Below are 17,292 nucleotides of genomic sequence, written 5' to 3' on the forward strand. Positions count from 1 at the left end.
ATGAAACCACATGATCTCTATGATTGAGTGTCACCATCTGTAAATTAGTCTTGGGCTTTTGTATTTAAATCACTAGCATTTGGTCAAATGGGTCTAAAAATCATTAAAATAATGTGGAATTTGAAGTAAATTTTCAACAATATATATTGTAGGAAGTGAGAAGAAAAACCAGATAATCTGTCCTTCCACCCTTAACAAAAAGGCAATGTGATTTTCTTTTATCTTTTATTATCTTTTATCAAAATTTTATATTATTTTATTTTCTCAGATCTTTAAAATTTTTTATTGACAAAGCATTGTGATTATCTGACGCTCTTTTTCTTTCTTCCCCCCATCAAACAGGATAGCCCTGGATTTATTGTAAACCGTCTCCTTGTACCATATCTTATGGAAGCAATCAGGATGCATGAAAGAGGTGATTTTCTACCCTTTATTTTGCAAAAGGCTAACATTGCCGAACTACATGTGGGACTGCATTCCTGGACTCATTCTTAGTGTTTAGCTTGGAAGGCTAGGGAAAGTATGCATTGTACTAGGAGTCACTGATGAGCTGTGTGACCTTCGTGGAGTCATGTAAGCTCTGTGGGCTGTAATTTCCCCATCTGTGACACTAAGAGGCTGGATTAAATGACGTTCTAAACTCCCATAACCTCCACATTCATTTTACATAAAGGGTTTTGGTGTGTTGATAAGTGTCTCATTTCTATGATCCAGAACACCATACTGACTATAACATCTCCCTGTGCCTCATTCCTCTTAAACCTATTTTTCATATTCATTGTGAGCTACATTCTCTGTCTTTATACCTGTTTTCCTAGTTCCTCTCTTCTCTTCTTGTCTCAATTCCCTATCTTCAGTGTTGACCCTTGATCAAAATAAACATATACTATTTTTTTGGGGGGGGGGCTAGGCAATGGGGTTAAATGACTTGCCCAGGGTCACACAGCTAGTGTCAAGTGTCTGAGGCTAGATTTGAACTCAGGTCCTCCTGACTCCAGGGCTGGTGCTCTATCAAATATTTCCCAATTACATGTAAAAAATTTTTAACAATAATTTTTTAAACTTTTGAGTTCCAAATTCTCTCCCTCCCACTTGAGAAGGCAAGCACTTTGATTGAGATCATACATATGAGGTCATGCAAAGCATAATTCCAAATAAAAATGAAGAATTTTTAAATATCATTTTTAATCTTTTTATTTTAGACTTAAATACTAAAACTTAAATACGTAATAAGAGAAGAAAAATACAAACTTAAATATTAAAATTTAAATATAAAATAAGAAAAGAAAAAACATGTCATGTGCACAGCAGAATGTAAGAGAGAATTCAAAATATATAAAGAAATTTTTTTTAAAAAGTATGCTTCAATCTGTATTCAGAGTTCATCAGTTTTCTCTCCGGAGGTGGATAGCATAAGTACTTCAGAACTATCATGGAAAAAAATAGTTAAGTCTTTGATCATCCTTACAATATTGCTGCTACTGTGAATAGTGTTCTCCTGGTTTTGCATCAATTCATATAAGTCTTCCCAGGATTTTCTGATACCATCATGCTCGTCATTTCTTATAGTTCGAGAGTATTCCATTACAATCATGTAACACAACTTGTTCAGCCATTCCCTAATTGATGGGCATCCCCTCTATTTCTAAATCTTTGCTGCCACAAAAAGAGCTGCTTTAAATATTTTTGTACATATTAATCCTTTTCCCTTTTCTTTGATATTTTTGAGTTACAGAACTAGTAATAGTAATGCTGGGTCAAAGAGTATGCATGATTTTATACCCCTTTGAGCATAATTGCAAATTATTCTCCAGAATAGTTGGACTAGCTCACATATCCACCAGCAGTGCATCAGTGTCCTAGTTTTTCCACATCCCCTCCAGCATTTGTCATTTTTCCTTTTTTGTCACGTTAGCCAGTCTGATAGGTTTGAGTTGTTTTAATCTGCATTTCTCTAATCAGTAGTGATTTGGAGCATTTTTTATGTGACTATTGATACTTTTGATTTCTTCTTCTGAAAACTACTAGTTCATATCATTTGGTTCAGTTCTTTATATATTTGAGAAATGAGACCTTTATCAGAGAAATTTATTGTAAATTTTTTTTCCCTACTTCCCTGTTTTCCTTCTGATTTTGGCTGCATTAGTGTTGTTTGTGCAAAAGCTTTTTAATTTCATGTAATCAAAATTATCTGTTTTACTTCCTGTGATCCCTTCTACTTTCTTGTTTGGTCATAAACTTTTCCTTTATCAATAGATCTGAGAGGTACATTTTTCCATGCTACCCTAATTTACTGAGGATATCTCTCTTTACATCCAAATCTTTTGCCTTTTGTGAGATTTTGGTTGAAGCCTAGTTTCTGCCAAACTGTTTTCCAGTTTTCCCAGGAATATTTGTCAAACGTTGAGTTCTTACTCCCAAAGCTTAGATCTTTGGGTTTATCAAACACAAGATTACTATGGTCATTTGCTACTGTGTGTTATGTACCTAATCTATTTCAATGATTCACTACTCTATTTCTTAGCCAGTAACAGACTGGTTTTGGTGATTACTACTTTGAATATAGTTTGAAATCTGGAACTTCTAGGCCACATTTTTTCATTGATATTTCATATTTTATTACTATTTTTTCTAGCTCAACAAAATTATTTTTTCATAGTTTAATTGGTATGGCACCAAATAAGTAAATTAAATTAGATAGAATTGCCATTTTTATTATATTGGCTCAGACTACCCACAGGCAATTGATATTTCTTCAGTCATTTAGATGTCTTTCTTTGTGTGAAACATATTTTGTAATTGTGTCCTTATATTCCCTAGGTTTATCTTGGCAGGTAGATTCGCAAGTATTTTATATTGTCTGCATTTAAAATGGAATTTCTTTTTCTATCTTTTCCTTCTGGGTTTTGTAGCTGGTATGTAGAAATGGATTTATTTATAGATTTATATGGGTTTATTTTATATCCTGCAACTTTGATGAAGCTGTTGATTGTTTCTAGGATTCTCTAAGTATACCATCTGCAAAGTAAGTATGTCATCTGCAAAGAGTGATAGTTTTGTTTCCTTATTGCCTATTTTTATTCCTTCAATTTCTTTTTCTTGTCTTATTGCTCTAACTAGCATTTTTAATGCAATATTGAATAACAGTGGTGATAATAGACACCCTTGTTTCACTCCTGATCTCATTGGAAAGGCTTCATGTTTATCCCCATTACAGATAATTCTTGTTCTTGGCTTTAGATAGATACTACTTACCATTTTAAGAAAGATTCCATTGCTTCCTATTCTTTCTTGTATTTTTTAATAGGAATCAGTGTTGTATTTTGCCAAAGCCTTTTTCCTGCATCTGTTGACATAATATGATTTTTATTATTATTATCGATGTGGTCAATTGCACTGATAGTTTTCCTGATATTCCTGGTATAAATCCCACCTGGTATGGTGCATGATCTTTGCGATATATGACATAATCTCCTTGCTAGTATTTTATTTAAAATTTTTGTGTCAGTATTCAATAAAGAAATTGGTCTGTCATTTTCTTTTGCTCTCCCTCATTTAGATAACAAAACCATATTTATGTCATAAAAGAAATTTGGTAGGACTCTTTCTTTACCTATTTCTTCAGATAGTTTTTATAGTATTAGGATTCCATAAATGTTTAGTATTCATTTGTGAATCCATCTGGTCATGGGGATTTTTTCTTAGGGAGCTTATTGATAGCTTGTTCAATTTCTTTTTCTGAGATAGAGTAAGTATTCTACTTCCTCTTCTGTTCATCTTGGCAGTTTATATATTTATAAATATTCGTCCATTTCACTTAGATTGCCAGTTTTACTGGCGTATAATTGGGCAAAATAACTCCTAATAATTTCTTTAATTTCATTTTCATTGGTTTTATTCATTTACCCTTTTCATTTTTGATACTAGTAATTTGGTTTTCTTTTTTAAATCAAATTAACCAGTGGTTTATCGATTTTATTGTTTTTTTCCCCCATAAAACTAACTCCTTGGTTTATTTATTAGTTCCATGGTTTTTTACTTTCAATTTTGTTAATTTCTATTTTGATTTTCAGGATTTTCATTTTGGTGTTTAATTAGGGATTTTAATTTTTTTTCCTATTTTTTTAAAATTGCATGCCCAGTTAATTGCTGTGTTCTTTCTTTTGTTGATGTATGCATTTAGAGATATACATTGTGCATCCCACAAATTTTGGAATGTCATCACTTTCTTTAATGAAATATTTGTTCTTTGACCCATTCATGCTTTAGGATTAGATTATTTAGTTTCCATTTAGCTTTTATTTGATGCTTCCACAGCCCTTTATTAAATGTAATTTTAATTGCATTATAATCTGAAAAGGATGCATTTAATATTTCTGCTTCTCTGCATTTGGTTGTGAGATTTTTGCTCCATGACCAGTTTTTGTGAAGGTGTCATGTCCAGCTGAAAAAATAGGTACACTCCTTCCTATTCCCATTCAGTTTTCTCCACAGGCCTATCATATCTTACTTTTCTAAGAGTCTATTCATTTTTCACTTCTTATTTATTTTTGGTTAGATTTATCTAGTTCCGAGAGGGGAAAGCTGAGGTCCCCTTCTAGTGTAGTTTTACTATTTCCTGCTATAATTTTTATTTCTTTTCATTATTTGAACACTTTTCCATACGGTTGTTGATAGCTTGTTTTTCTTCTTTTGAGAACTGTACTTTGCTGACTTATCTATGAGGGAATGTCTTTTATTCTTTTATACTTGTAGCAGTTCCTTAGATATCTCAAATATCTTTGCCTTTGCCGAAGAAATTTCCTGTGAAGATTTTTCTCCTTTCCCCCTCTGCCCCTGAACTGTTTCCCTTATCATTTTAATTGATAAATTTTGCTTGTGACAAAGCTTTTCAATTTTATGTAATTGAAGTTGTCCATTTTATCTCTATGATTACCTCTATCCATTGTTTAAAACATTAAGAATTCTCCCTTCTGTTAGCTATAATTGTGAAATTATATCTCCCTCTTTTCTAATTTTTAAAAAATTATATAACCTTTTATATTTACATCAAATATCCATGTGGGTGTTGTTGTGGTATGTGCAATGAATTTGGTCAAAATCTAATTTTGGCCTGACTCTTCTTTCTCCTCTCCCCCTCCCCTTTTCTTTAATTATCCTCCTCCTCCTATGTGCCCTTCCTCCATGACTCTGTCCTGGGCCCTATTCTATTCAGTCTGTATACTCTTCGGTAATTTTTTTAAATTCCCATGGGTTCAGTTATCTCGATGCCAACTACCCTCATATCTGTATATGGCAATTGTAAGCAGCTCAAATTCTGCATACCTGCAACCTTTCCTCTTCAAATTTCCCTGTTTCTTTTGAGGTCACCACCATCTTTCCAGTCACCTAGATTTGTTATCTTGGTGTCCTCATTGACACTTCCCTCTCCCTCACCCCTCATATCCAATCATTTAGTCTGCTCCTTCTACCTCCACACCATCTCTCATTAACGCCTATTCTCTCTAGTCACATAACCTCTCCTTTACTTCAGGTCTTTATCACCTGTCACCTGGATTGTAATAGTAAACTCCTGATTGGCCTCTCTGCTTCCAACCTCTTCTCTTTCCAAACTATCCATCACACAGCTTTCCAATTGACATTGCTAAAACACCGACCTGATTATGTTGCCCAGCTACTTAGATATTTTCAGTATCTAGGCTACAAAACCTTTATCTTTGTGCTAAAGACCTTCTATAATCTGGCTTTCATCTGAATTTCTAGTCTTGTGTCTTATTACTCTATTTCAAGCACTCCATTTCAGGCAAACTGACCTGCTAACTATTCCCTGTACACAATGATCACTTGTGGTGTAGAGGATACGGTGATAGACTTGGAGTCAGGAAGACCTGAGTTTGCATTTCACTTCACATACTTACTAATCACGTAAGTCAGTTAACCTCCCTGAGCCTCAATTTACTCACCTGGAAAATGGTACGATGATGATGATGATGATGATGATGATGATGATGATGATGATGATGATGGTGGTGGTGGGAGGGGCATCTCACAAAGTTTAGAGAATCAAATGAGATAATGTATGTAAAGTGCTTTACTGCCCTTAAAAGCTCTGATATCAGAGATTCTTAACAAGAAGTCCATGGATAGATTTCAAGGATCCATGAACTTAGGGGAAAAAAATTCATTTCTATTTCAATAAAGCTGATTTCCTTTGTAATCCTATGTATTTTATTTTTACATTTAAAAACATTCTGGAAAGGGCTTCAACAGACTGCCAGAAATATCCATTACAGAAAAAAGGTGAAGAACCTCTGTTTTAGATAAATATCAGATATTATTCTTATATCCCACTTGTCAGCCTTTGCATAGGTGGTTTCCCATATCAGATTATCCTCCGCTTCCTTTCACACCCAGCTCAGGTGCCACCTGCTACATGAGGTTTTTCCTGATCTCCCTCCCTCCCCAGTTGCTAATGTTCTTTTCCTCATGAAATTACTATGAAGTAATTTAACGTAAATTGCACTCTTCTGTGCCCCTGTAGTAGAACAGAAGCTCAGAGAGGGATTGCTTTTGGCTTTGTGTGTCCTGTGTCTAGCACTGTGCCCAGAATACAGTAGGTAATAAATGCTTGTCCAGTTGAAGGGTCTTCCCACTTGAACATTCATGGGGTTCTAAGGACTTCCGTCTGCCTCTTGCTCATTGCTATGTTACCATCTTCTTATCGATGACCAACTGGGACTGGAGAAGCTTCTTGAATCACTCCTTATAGATTAAAAAAAAAAAATAGGGAAGATCCTTAGTTTACCTACCTGAGAAATAGACAGCTTGGGGGGAAATCACCCAGAGTGAAATGAAATGCTTCCTCCCACTTGTCCCTCCCCCAGTTCTGGGAAGATAACTATCATGTCTGCTTCAAAGGCAAACATGCTTTAATTCGACTGGATAAAAAGCAGCATAATTGTTTTCAATTACTCCATTCACAATTGCCTGCTCCTGAGAATGTCACTTTTGAAACAAAACATTTTTAACTGGCACTTCCTAAGAGATGAAAGCGCGTTTGCTTTTATGAAAATCTTTTATAAATCAAAACTTTTGCCCCTGTTTTCTGGAAGCAATTGCTTCACTTTCCCTCCAAGATCAAACCAACATTTCTGTTTATCCATCAACAAATATACCTAATTACTCCTCAAAGGCAGTGAAAGCAATTTGCGCTGTCTTGAAAGACAGTTTCTTTTAATAAAATACTCTATTTTCAAATAAAGCATGTGGGTGATCTAGGCTTATTAGCTTTATTCTCGCAGCAATATTCTCTCACTTAAAAACATTTTCAGAGATAGTATGTCTGAGTGTAAATCATAAGAATTTGTTCCCTTCTCTCTTCTTCTTCTTCTCCTTCTCTTTCTCCTCCTCCATCTCTTTCTCCTTCTCCTCTTTCTTCTTCTCTTCCTCCTCCTCCTCCTTTTCTCTCTGTCTTAGGGCTAGAAAGCATTTTAGTCCAGAGGTTCTTAATGTATTTTTTTTTTAATATCATGCCCCCCCTCTCCATGGCAGTTGGTGACGTCAGTGGACCACTTCTCAGAATAATGTTTTTAAATGCATAAAATAAAATACATAGGATCACAAAGGAAATTTTTACAAATCTGAGGACGTCAGGTCAGGAATCTCTGAAATAGTACCAAGCCCTCGTTTTGCAGCCTCTACATCTTTGGCCTCCCAGTTCACTGGGCTGCTGACTTGGCCTCTTTTCTTGCTGTTTTCACCGCCCCACAATGCTGGTGTGGGGAGCCGGCATGCTGTGTACAGATTAAAGAGGCAGCGTGTGGCAGAAAGCCTTCCTTACCTCAGGAGTGGTGGACTGGCTGGCTTCCAGAAACTCATCCTTATTTTACTATTGATGTTGTCATTGTTCATGCCAGCTCTGATGTTTGTGGTGGGTCCTTATTTCCCAGCCATTTCACTGTGGTCTGTAGCCTAATGCACATTAGCAGGCTAAGTGCATGGTGGGCTTTGTAGCTTCTCTGCACCATACTGCCTGATGTGAAAGTTGTGCAGACCCCGCAAAGTAAGCAGATTTTGTGGTTTGGGTACCCACTTGATATTAGTGGCCAGAGCACAGGAGCTGTCAGATATCTTAGTCGTATCTCAAGAATTTTAGTTATTATTTGCTTATTATTTTTCATGACATGGAGTTGGGAGAGGTTGCCAGAGGGCTATATTCTATTTGCCACTCTTGGACTTACACCTTGGATGCGGATAAGGACTTTCATTGGAAAAGAGAACTCCCTAGAAGAAGAAACTTTCTCTACCAATGCAGGTGGTACCTCCTCTACCACTTAGTCTTAGAGTTGCCTGGGGGGCACTAAGACGTTACTTTGCCCAGACTGCTGGAGCCAGAAGGTTATCAAAGGCAAGATTTGACCCCGGACTCTGAGGCAGGCTTTCTATCAACTATGTCACACACATAACCTCTTAGTAGTATGATTTAAGTATGATTTCTGGATTCCAATTCAAAGAAAAGGGACAATTTTCTATCCTTCCCAAGTCAGAAGTATTAGTACCACATATTGGGGGTGCGAAAATGAATCGAGATGAGGTCTCATCAAATCCAGTAAGTCTTGGAATAGTTTGAGAATCTTAGTGTGCCTTTTGGCTGATAGCCATCAAGAGCTTCTGTAATGAAGATTTATAAGGTGATGTTTGCTCAACTAGCTTCCGGCATAAAACTTATCCAGCAGCTAAGTGGTACCGTAGTACAGAGCACTGGGCCTGGGGTTGGCGAGAACTGAGTTCAGATGGACACATACTAGCTGTGTGACTCTGGGCAAGTTACTTAAGTTAACCTCAGTTTCCTCAGATATAAAATGACGATAGTAATGCACCTACTTTGCAGGGTTCTTAGGAAGATCAAATGACATAATGTTTGTATTACATAGGAGGCACAGTATAAATGCTTATTCCCTTCCCTCCCTAACTAAGCAGAGTAGAAGGGTGGTAGGAATGGTTGAAAGGTGACAGTAATTGAGAATGAACCTTTTTCTCTAGGGGATGCATCAAAAGAAGATATTGATACAGCCATGAAGTTGGGAGCTGGTTACCCCATGGGCCCATTTGAACTCCTGGACTATGTTGGTCTAGATACCACAAAGTTCATCGTGGATGGTAAGATGTCGCTAGTTTCCTCTTCCCCCCACCTCTACCCCCCCACTCCCCAGGGTAGGTATAAATTATAGCCCACTCCGTAGCAGGAAAGACTTTAAAAAACTGAGATGATAAGGGATTTGAGTGACTGGTACTACTGAAGTACCTCACCCTTTCTTACCATGTTTCAACTTGAGAGTGAAGTTAATAGATGCCAAGAGACAAGAAAGTGTTCATTTGATCGTCCATCATCTCTCCTTTAAAAAGTCGTTCCTTTTCATGGAGTGAATCTAGAGACCCCAACAAAATGGTCCATCCTAGTCATGCTTAGAGTATTACTGCTGACTTCCACAAGATGGGGCTAAGAGAGAGAATGGAAGAAAGGAGATAGCCTAAATATTGGACTTGGGAGATTGAGTCTTCTGGCATATGACATATTGTCAGCAGCAAATTCAGTTCTTTGAATATGGGTGATGGAAAAAATATAGATTCATTAGTGAGAGACCCTTTAACCAAACTCCCTACTGGCCTCCTTATAACCCAAAGAGTATAGATATATTCTTTGTAGTATAGATGGATAGATAGATAGATAGATAGATAGATAGATAGATAGATAGATGGAAACAGCCCAACCAATATATGAGAAAATCTCAAATCTAACAAATGATTAGAAAATAAAATAAGGTCCTGAGTAGGGAAGCTTCTGAATAGAAGGCTTCTAGAGGGAAAGTTAAGGTCTGCTTGGCTTTTTTTGACTTTTTTTGTTTATTTTATTTTGTATTTGTTGTCTTTTTATTTTACTTGTTTTATTTACTTTTATTGTTTTATTCACCCCTTTGTGAGTAGAAAGTAAAATGAAGAAAAAAAGTAACCAACATTGTGGCTGATTCTGACAATGTTAGCAACATTCTGCACCTGTTCTTCCCCTCCACCCACCCTTTCTATGAGAGGGAGGAAATGGGTTTCAGGTTTGATTCACTTATATATAAAGGGAATTGGATGATTTGTGGGGAAGATTTTTGGTTGGTGACATTTTCATCCCATTTGTATAACCACCTTAGTATTTGAATTTCTGCTCTTACTCAAAGAACTTACTGTTCAGATCAGAATAGCACCATTTCTTCCTAATCTTAGATACCAGCCAGAGCTCCAGAAATATAATGCAGTGATGACAAGGTCAGTTTCTGATGGTAGACCTTTTATTTCCTCTCTTCTCATTAGGCTGGCATAAAATGGATTCGAAAAATCCATTATTCCAACCCACCCAAGCGCTAAATAAATTGGTAGAAGAAAAGAAGTTCGGCAGGAAGACAGGAGAAGGATTTTACAAATACAAGTGATCCCCTTGGTGTCTCGAGTGAGGGAGTCTCTGTCAGCAGGCACCAGCTGGCTATCTCAAGAGCCCGGTGGGAATGCTGTTTGGTCAGAAGTTCCCTCACGCAGCCTGCCCTGATCTTTGTGCATTTTGATTGTTATCTCTTTGAAGATTATTTTGCACTCATTACATAATAACAAATTTCTCCATTTGAGAACTAATTTTTTTTTTTAGTCTGTCTCAAATTTTCTATAAGTTTTATGCCCTTTGTGCCTTGGAGCAAATGATGCCTTTGAATCTATTCATTTTCTTGTAAAATTATATGCTTATCAAGAAGGAGGCACCTCTTTGTGTCTTCTCCTATTTGGGGAATGCATGTACCATTGTTGTCTTTTTTCTGTTTGTGTGTGCGTGTGTTTTAAGCCGTGCTCACTCTCATCCAGCAGGTGGCAGTGTGTACCTGGCCTTTTAGGAGACCATGTGTGATACCTTACTGCCTTATGAGGTTTCACCATGTTCCTAGCATCAAATTTGAAACAATCTGACCAGACACCAAAGAATAGAAACTTTGGTTTTAATTCAGTCCTTTTTCAGAAGAAAAACAATCTTATGATATTGCCCTTGATGGAGAATTGGTACCATTTTTCTGAATTTCCTAATTAATTCACATTATTCTCCAACCTTTTTGGAAACCGCTGTACAGATTGGATTTAATAAAAATGTGCACTTTTTTAAAAAACAAAATTTAGTAAAACTCAAGTAATGATCAAAGTACAGTTTGGTAGTTTAAGACAAACACTCTGTGCTTAAAAATTTCCCCCCAGAAATGGCATGAGGGTAGGGACATAGAAACAGTTCTGGTCTAGATCTTCATGTGGCTATCATTTTCATGGGTTGCTTTTCCTTCTCGGTATAAAAAGAGATCTCTGATTATTTAAGATGATGTCAATTCATCATGGTGTCAATTACTTTGAGTAAAGGAATCTAGGCTTCTTTTAATCATTGTTTGAAGAGGTATCTTCAAAGATATGGAGTGTTAGGATTGGAAAAGATCTTAGGCCTTGTCTACTCCCACTCCCTTATTTTACAAATGGGAAAATTGGGGTCCAGAGAAGTTAAAGTTAAATGAATTGACCAAGGTCACACAGCTGAGCAGGGAATTAGAACCTCAGTAGTGGATAACCAGATAAAATACTGGAATGAAGCTGGGGGGAAAAAAACAACCCATAGACCTAGTCCCTCCGCCGCAAAAGTCATTGCTGGAGTATATATTGGGTTAAAAGTTCAATGCTAGGGAAATGGGAGAGGAGCAGGGAACTTCTTTTCTCTAATCACACATTAGCAAAAAAAAAAAAAAGGAATTCTTTCAAATGAAACTAAAATGAGCACATGCCTATGTATATATATATATATGCACACATATCAATCTTCAGCGTGTACGGGGATATATATGTATGTATATCATTTGATGAATGTACACTCAGAACAGTCTAAAGAAATTGAGGCTTCTCTGAACATTTTTATAAAATGTTTCCTAAGAAAACAAAGGAAACACCTGTGTAGCTGCCCCTATTTCCATTTAATAAAGGTTAACCATGTGATCTAACAACTCTGGGCTCTTGGGTTTTTTTTTGCAGACTGGTTCCTGACCTTTTTGCTCAATCCCTGGGCAGAGGAATGCGCTTTTTCCTCCCCTTCAAAGGGATTAATGGAAGACCTCTGGGTCTGACTGTCTCAGCTTAGTCACCAAAGGATATGGTGCCCTGCCCTGGATACTGAAGGGCTTTTCATGAATCCTGAAGGCCAGGAAAGGGCAGCTTAAGAATCTAAGAGCCAGGCTCTGGAGACCCAGACTCTGCCTAAAATGGGAGAGTGTGGGTGGGGTCATGCCAACTTTTCATCTGGCTAAGAAAAATGCAAGGCCTAGGTTCAAGAAAGACTCAAACTCTTAGAATCCCCATCTGTGTAGGGTTTTTTTATTGACAAAATCACAGCTCTAGAGATGGAAGAAAAGTAGAGGATATCTCTATAGCACCCTTGTTTGTTGAGGAAACTGAGGCTCAAGAATTTAACATAGTGTCAGAGGTTGTATGGTTTGCCCTTCATTCTTGAAGAGGACCATGACATCAGGGTGGTGATTCGATGACTTGCAAGTGAATTGGATTTAAGTGAGGCAGGGCTGTCCAAAGTCACCAGCCAGATACAGATCTGCCTGTGACAAATCATGTTTTTTCCTTCTATACATCATAATAGGAGGAAGAAAATCAGTTCTAGGTAGTCTCTCCCATCTCTGGGTTTATGTGTCATCATTCTCTCCTGGTCCTCTCATCTGTTTAATCACCTCTCAGTCTCCTTAGCTAGCTGATTCCCATGAACCAACTTAATGCCTTCCTATTGCCTTCAGGGTCAAATAACCCATGATTGAGTTCCTACTACATTCCAGGCATTACTGGAGCTACAAATAAAGGCAAAAGACAGCTTGTTGTCAAGAGTTCAGATTCTAGTTGGTGAAACAACATGAAAACAACTTTGTACAACACATATGTGCCTATATATCATATATATATGTACAGGATAAATAGAACATAATCAATAGAGGGAAGGCACTAGCAGTAAGGGCGATGGGGAAAGGCATTCTGTAGAAGATGGGATTTTAGCTGGGATATGAAGGAAGCCAGGAAAGCTAGGAGGTGAAGATAAAGAGGGGAGAGTATTCCAGGTAAGGGGAACAGTTGTTTAAAATGCTTGGAGTAAGGAGATGGAGTGTGAGGAATGGTAAGGAAGCCAGCATCTTGGTCCTCAGAGTACATGGTATAAGAAGCCTGGAAAGGTAGGAGAGGGCCAGATCATGAAGAGCACTGAATTTCAAATAGAGTATTTTATATTTGCTCCTATAGGTGTTAGGGAGCCACTGTTTATTGACTAGAGAGATGATAGGGTCCTATCTGCTCTTTTGGAAAATTAATTTGCCAACTGAGTCAAGAACGCTTGATGTGGGCAGAGTCACCGGCAGGCTACATCACTAGTCCAGGTGTGAGGTGATGAGGACCCACACTAGAATGGTGGGAGTATCAGGCAAGAAGGGACAGATTTTAGAGATGTTTCAAAGGAAGAATCAACAGTGAGAATCAAATACTGTCTTGAGGATATCCAAACATTGGGGTGGTGATTAAAGATCAAATTCTGAGTCAAAGGTCTCTTTCTAAGTCAAAGATTCTATGAACTATGAAGTGGGCATATAGTGGGTGCTTAATATTTATTGAATGAATGAATGAAAGCTAAATGATACCTGATTGAGTTGTCAGTCTAGGATGATAATTAGGCCATGAGCTTGGGGTGACTGGGAGGATGGTGGTGCCCTAGACCTAGATAAGGAAGTTCAGAAGGGGAAAAGGAAAGATGATGAGTTTAGTTTTGGACGTATTGAATTTAAGACAACTATGAGACATCCAGTTTGAGATTGAAGTCTAGAGGTCCATAGACATGATAGGGCTAGATAAGCAGATCCAAGAATCATCACCATAGAGATGATAAATGATTCCATGATAGCTGATGAAACACCCAAGTGAAATGGAAGAGAAGGAGAAGAGAAGAGGGCCCAGAACAAAGCCCTGGGGGAAACCCATAATTAGTAGCCAACACCTGGATTAAGAGACAGCAAAGAAAACTTAAGAGTGGTCAAACAAGTCAAAGAACCAAGAGAAAGCAGTGTTGAGAAAACCTAGAGACAAGATGGGCAATGGGAAGAGGGTAGTTGGCATCATCAAAGGCTAAAGAGAAGAAGGATGAGTGCTGTGAAAAGACCATTAGATTTGGCAATTAAGAGATTGTTGGTAACTGGAGACAGCAATTTCAGTTGAATGAAATCAGAAGCTAAGAGAGTGGGAAGAAAGGAAGTGGAGGTACCTATTACAGATGGCCTTCTCAAGGACTTTAGCCCCCAAAAGAAAGAGAAATGTGGGATAATAGCTAGTGGGTAAGGAATGGATCAAGTGAGTTTATATGTATGTGTGTGTATACATGTATATATATATACATATATGTATACACACACATACATGATATACATATATATGTACAGGATATACATATATGCATATACATATGTATGTATATATATATCAAATGATTTATTGAGAATGGGGAAGACAAGGGTGTTTTGGTAGGTAGTAGGGAAGCAGCTAGCAGACAGGAAAAGATTAAAGATAAATGAGAGAGTGGGGATGATAGAGGGGGCAATCTGCTGGAGAAAATAGGATGGAATGAGATCACCTCTTAATAAGGAGAAGAGTTACCTCTTCATGTGAAACAGGTGAAAGAGGGGGTAGAAGCAGAAGTCTCTTGTGTAATGTGAGATGAGGAGACGAAAAGAGAGAGCTCTTATCTGAATGGCCTCTTTTTTTCTCAGTGAGATATGAGGCAAGGTTCTCAACTGAGAGAATGAGGAGGGAGAATCTTCAGAGATTTGAGGAGGAGTGAAAAGATTTGGAAGAGTTTCTGTGGCAAGCATGATAGTGAGTCAATTAGGGAGGTATAAAAGGATTTGCCTTGCCATGGTGTAGGCTAAGTTAAGGGTGTATAACATAAATTTGTAGTGGACCCAGTCAGAATGGTTGCATGATTTTCTCCAGCTATGTTCATCAGCACATATCTAGGAGCAAAGGCAATATATGGTGGGAGTAATCCAAGTCTGAGATTTGGCAGGGCAAGATTGGGAATAAGAAGGCAAAGGACTCAAGAGGTTATAGTGTAGAGTTGAACTGTTTCACCAAGGGGTCAAGATAGGGAAGAGAAGAGGGTGTAGCTGGTGCAGGGGTGATGACCTGGGAAAGAATTGAGAGGTCAAAGGATTGGTGGTCAAGGTGAGGACAATGAATAGGGTTTGGGAGTTGTAAGGCAGAGGGAGAGGTGGAAAGCCGACAGAGCTTTAGAGTGGTGAATTGGTGAGTGACGGCAGAATCAAGCGTATGACCATTTTTGTGTGTGGCTGAGGTGGAGTGAAGGAGTATATCATATGAAATGAATAACTGGAGGAACTGTAGGTTAGGTTGTTTGAGGGAGGATCAGTATGTATTTTGAAGTTCCCTACTAGGAGGGCAGGAGTTCAGGAGGAGAGAAAGATTGTGAGTCACATATCAAACATTAAGGAAAGAAGCAGGCTTTCTCTCTCTTTCTCTCTCTCTCTCTCTCTCTCACTCTCTTTTTCCATATATATGTACGCACCCCCCCCCCCCCCCACATACACACCCATGCACACCCACACGAAAAGCTGGAAATTTTTTCTTGTTCAAAAAAAGTGGGGTTGAGGGAACTACTCATTTCTTGGCATTGCCCTTCTCTCCTAAAGATTATGGGTTTACTTCCCATCACTGTTTTGGTTGTTTTCTTTTAAGAAATGGCTATACCCCCCTGTCAACTGGTTTAGAAATCAGGACCAAAATTACTGCAAGTGTGCCCCTTCTTAACCTGACCTCAAACTACCTTTCTGGGCTTATGACTCACTCCTCTCTTTCAAAGACTCTTTGTTCCAGCAAAACTGGTCTGCTTGCTGGTCCACATATACAGCATTCCATTTCCTATTTCCATGCCTTTGCAAAAGATGGTTCTCCATAGCTGAAATACATATCCATCTCCCCTTTATCTCCCAGAATCCCTAGATCCCTTCAAAGCTCAATCCCTTCAAATGCTCACTACCACACAAGGCCTTTTCTGATTCCTGATTCTCCCCCATCCCCAGAAATTACTTTGTATGTTTCTTCAGTTTTGGGGCAGGGTTTGTCTAGACCTGTGATTTCATTAGTTTGGGGAACCTCTGGTAAGGACATTTCCTCCACCAGTTAAGATCAGTAACTGTTCTGCAAGTTATAGTCTTAGAGAATTGCCTAGAGGCCCTGAGAACTTAAGTGATTTGTCCAGGGTGCCATATTCAGTATGGAAGTTGTATTAGTGTTGGGATTTGACCTAAGTTTTCCTGACCCCTGGACAGTTTTCTGTCTATCATACCTCCCTTTTGTATCTTGTATTTACTTATCTGTGTTCATGTTGTTCACGCTTCACCCTTATCCCCATAGAGAATGTAACATGTTTGAGGGTAGGGATTATTTCCTTTGCATTTTTGAATTTGCAAAAATCATCAATGCCTAGCATAAGACTGGCCCATAGTAGGCAGATTCTTCATAAATGCTTATTAAGTCAGATTGGACATTCTGGATGAGGATTGACTGATGGGGGAGGCTGTTGGGAACAGGCCCAAATGTTGTATGGTATAGTGCAGCCCACAGCAGAGCATGGCTTGAAAGCTAAGCTGTTGGACTTCCTGGGCAAACTAGCCCAAGAATTGTTCATTCTATCTCTAGAGTCACTCCATTAGCGATCCTTTAAACTTCTAAGGATGAGTCTGGTCAAAATTAATCAGGAGAAAATACTGACGTTGGGGAATGTTCTAATGAGCTCAGGGTCTTCTGTCATATGAGTCAATTACATCTTACCTGTCAACAATGGGGTGTGAATGATTTAAGACAATAGGAAAAAAATAACCAAGAGTATGGAGGAGAGACTTTCCCTGAGGTTCCCCCAAATACATAAGGTAATTAGAGAAGGGGCTATGTGTATGGAATGGAAGAAAAATGTGGTTCTAACCTGATGTATTTTTCAAATGATAGTAGGAATGCTTCAAAAGATTCTCTCTGTAAGATTCAGTTGTGGGAAGGTATTTGCACTCAGGGTGCTAATAAGCCACAGTTATTGAAAATGACTGATTTACTTTCATTCAATCAGAGACTACGTCTCTGAGTTCTTACAGAAGGTGCAGGTAGAGGGAGGGACTTGCTGGCAGAAAG

General features: G+C 38.1%; 1 protein-coding gene across 1 annotated transcript in view; it reads left to right on the top strand.

Annotated features, from left to right (window-relative positions):
• Nucleotides 1-12,062, top strand: part of HADH (hydroxyacyl-CoA dehydrogenase) — a 54,604-nt gene extending 42,542 nt beyond the window's left edge. Inside the window, exons 6-8 of the mRNA XM_027837575.1 lie at nucleotides 343-415; nucleotides 9,043-9,159; nucleotides 10,360-12,062. Coding sequence (XP_027693376.1) covers nucleotides 343-415; nucleotides 9,043-9,159; nucleotides 10,360-10,478 — 309 coding nt within the window. The 3' untranslated portion in view covers nucleotides 10,479-12,062. The remainder of the gene's footprint in view (nucleotides 1-342; nucleotides 416-9,042; nucleotides 9,160-10,359) is intronic.
• Nucleotides 12,063-17,292: the final 5,230 nt, after the last annotated feature.

Source organism: Vombatus ursinus, unplaced genomic scaffold (assembly GCF_900497805.2).
Source record: "Vombatus ursinus unplaced genomic scaffold, bare-nosed wombat genome assembly UNPS02014821.1, whole genome shotgun sequence".
Lineage (NCBI taxonomy): Eukaryota > Metazoa > Chordata > Mammalia > Diprotodontia > Vombatidae > Vombatus > Vombatus ursinus.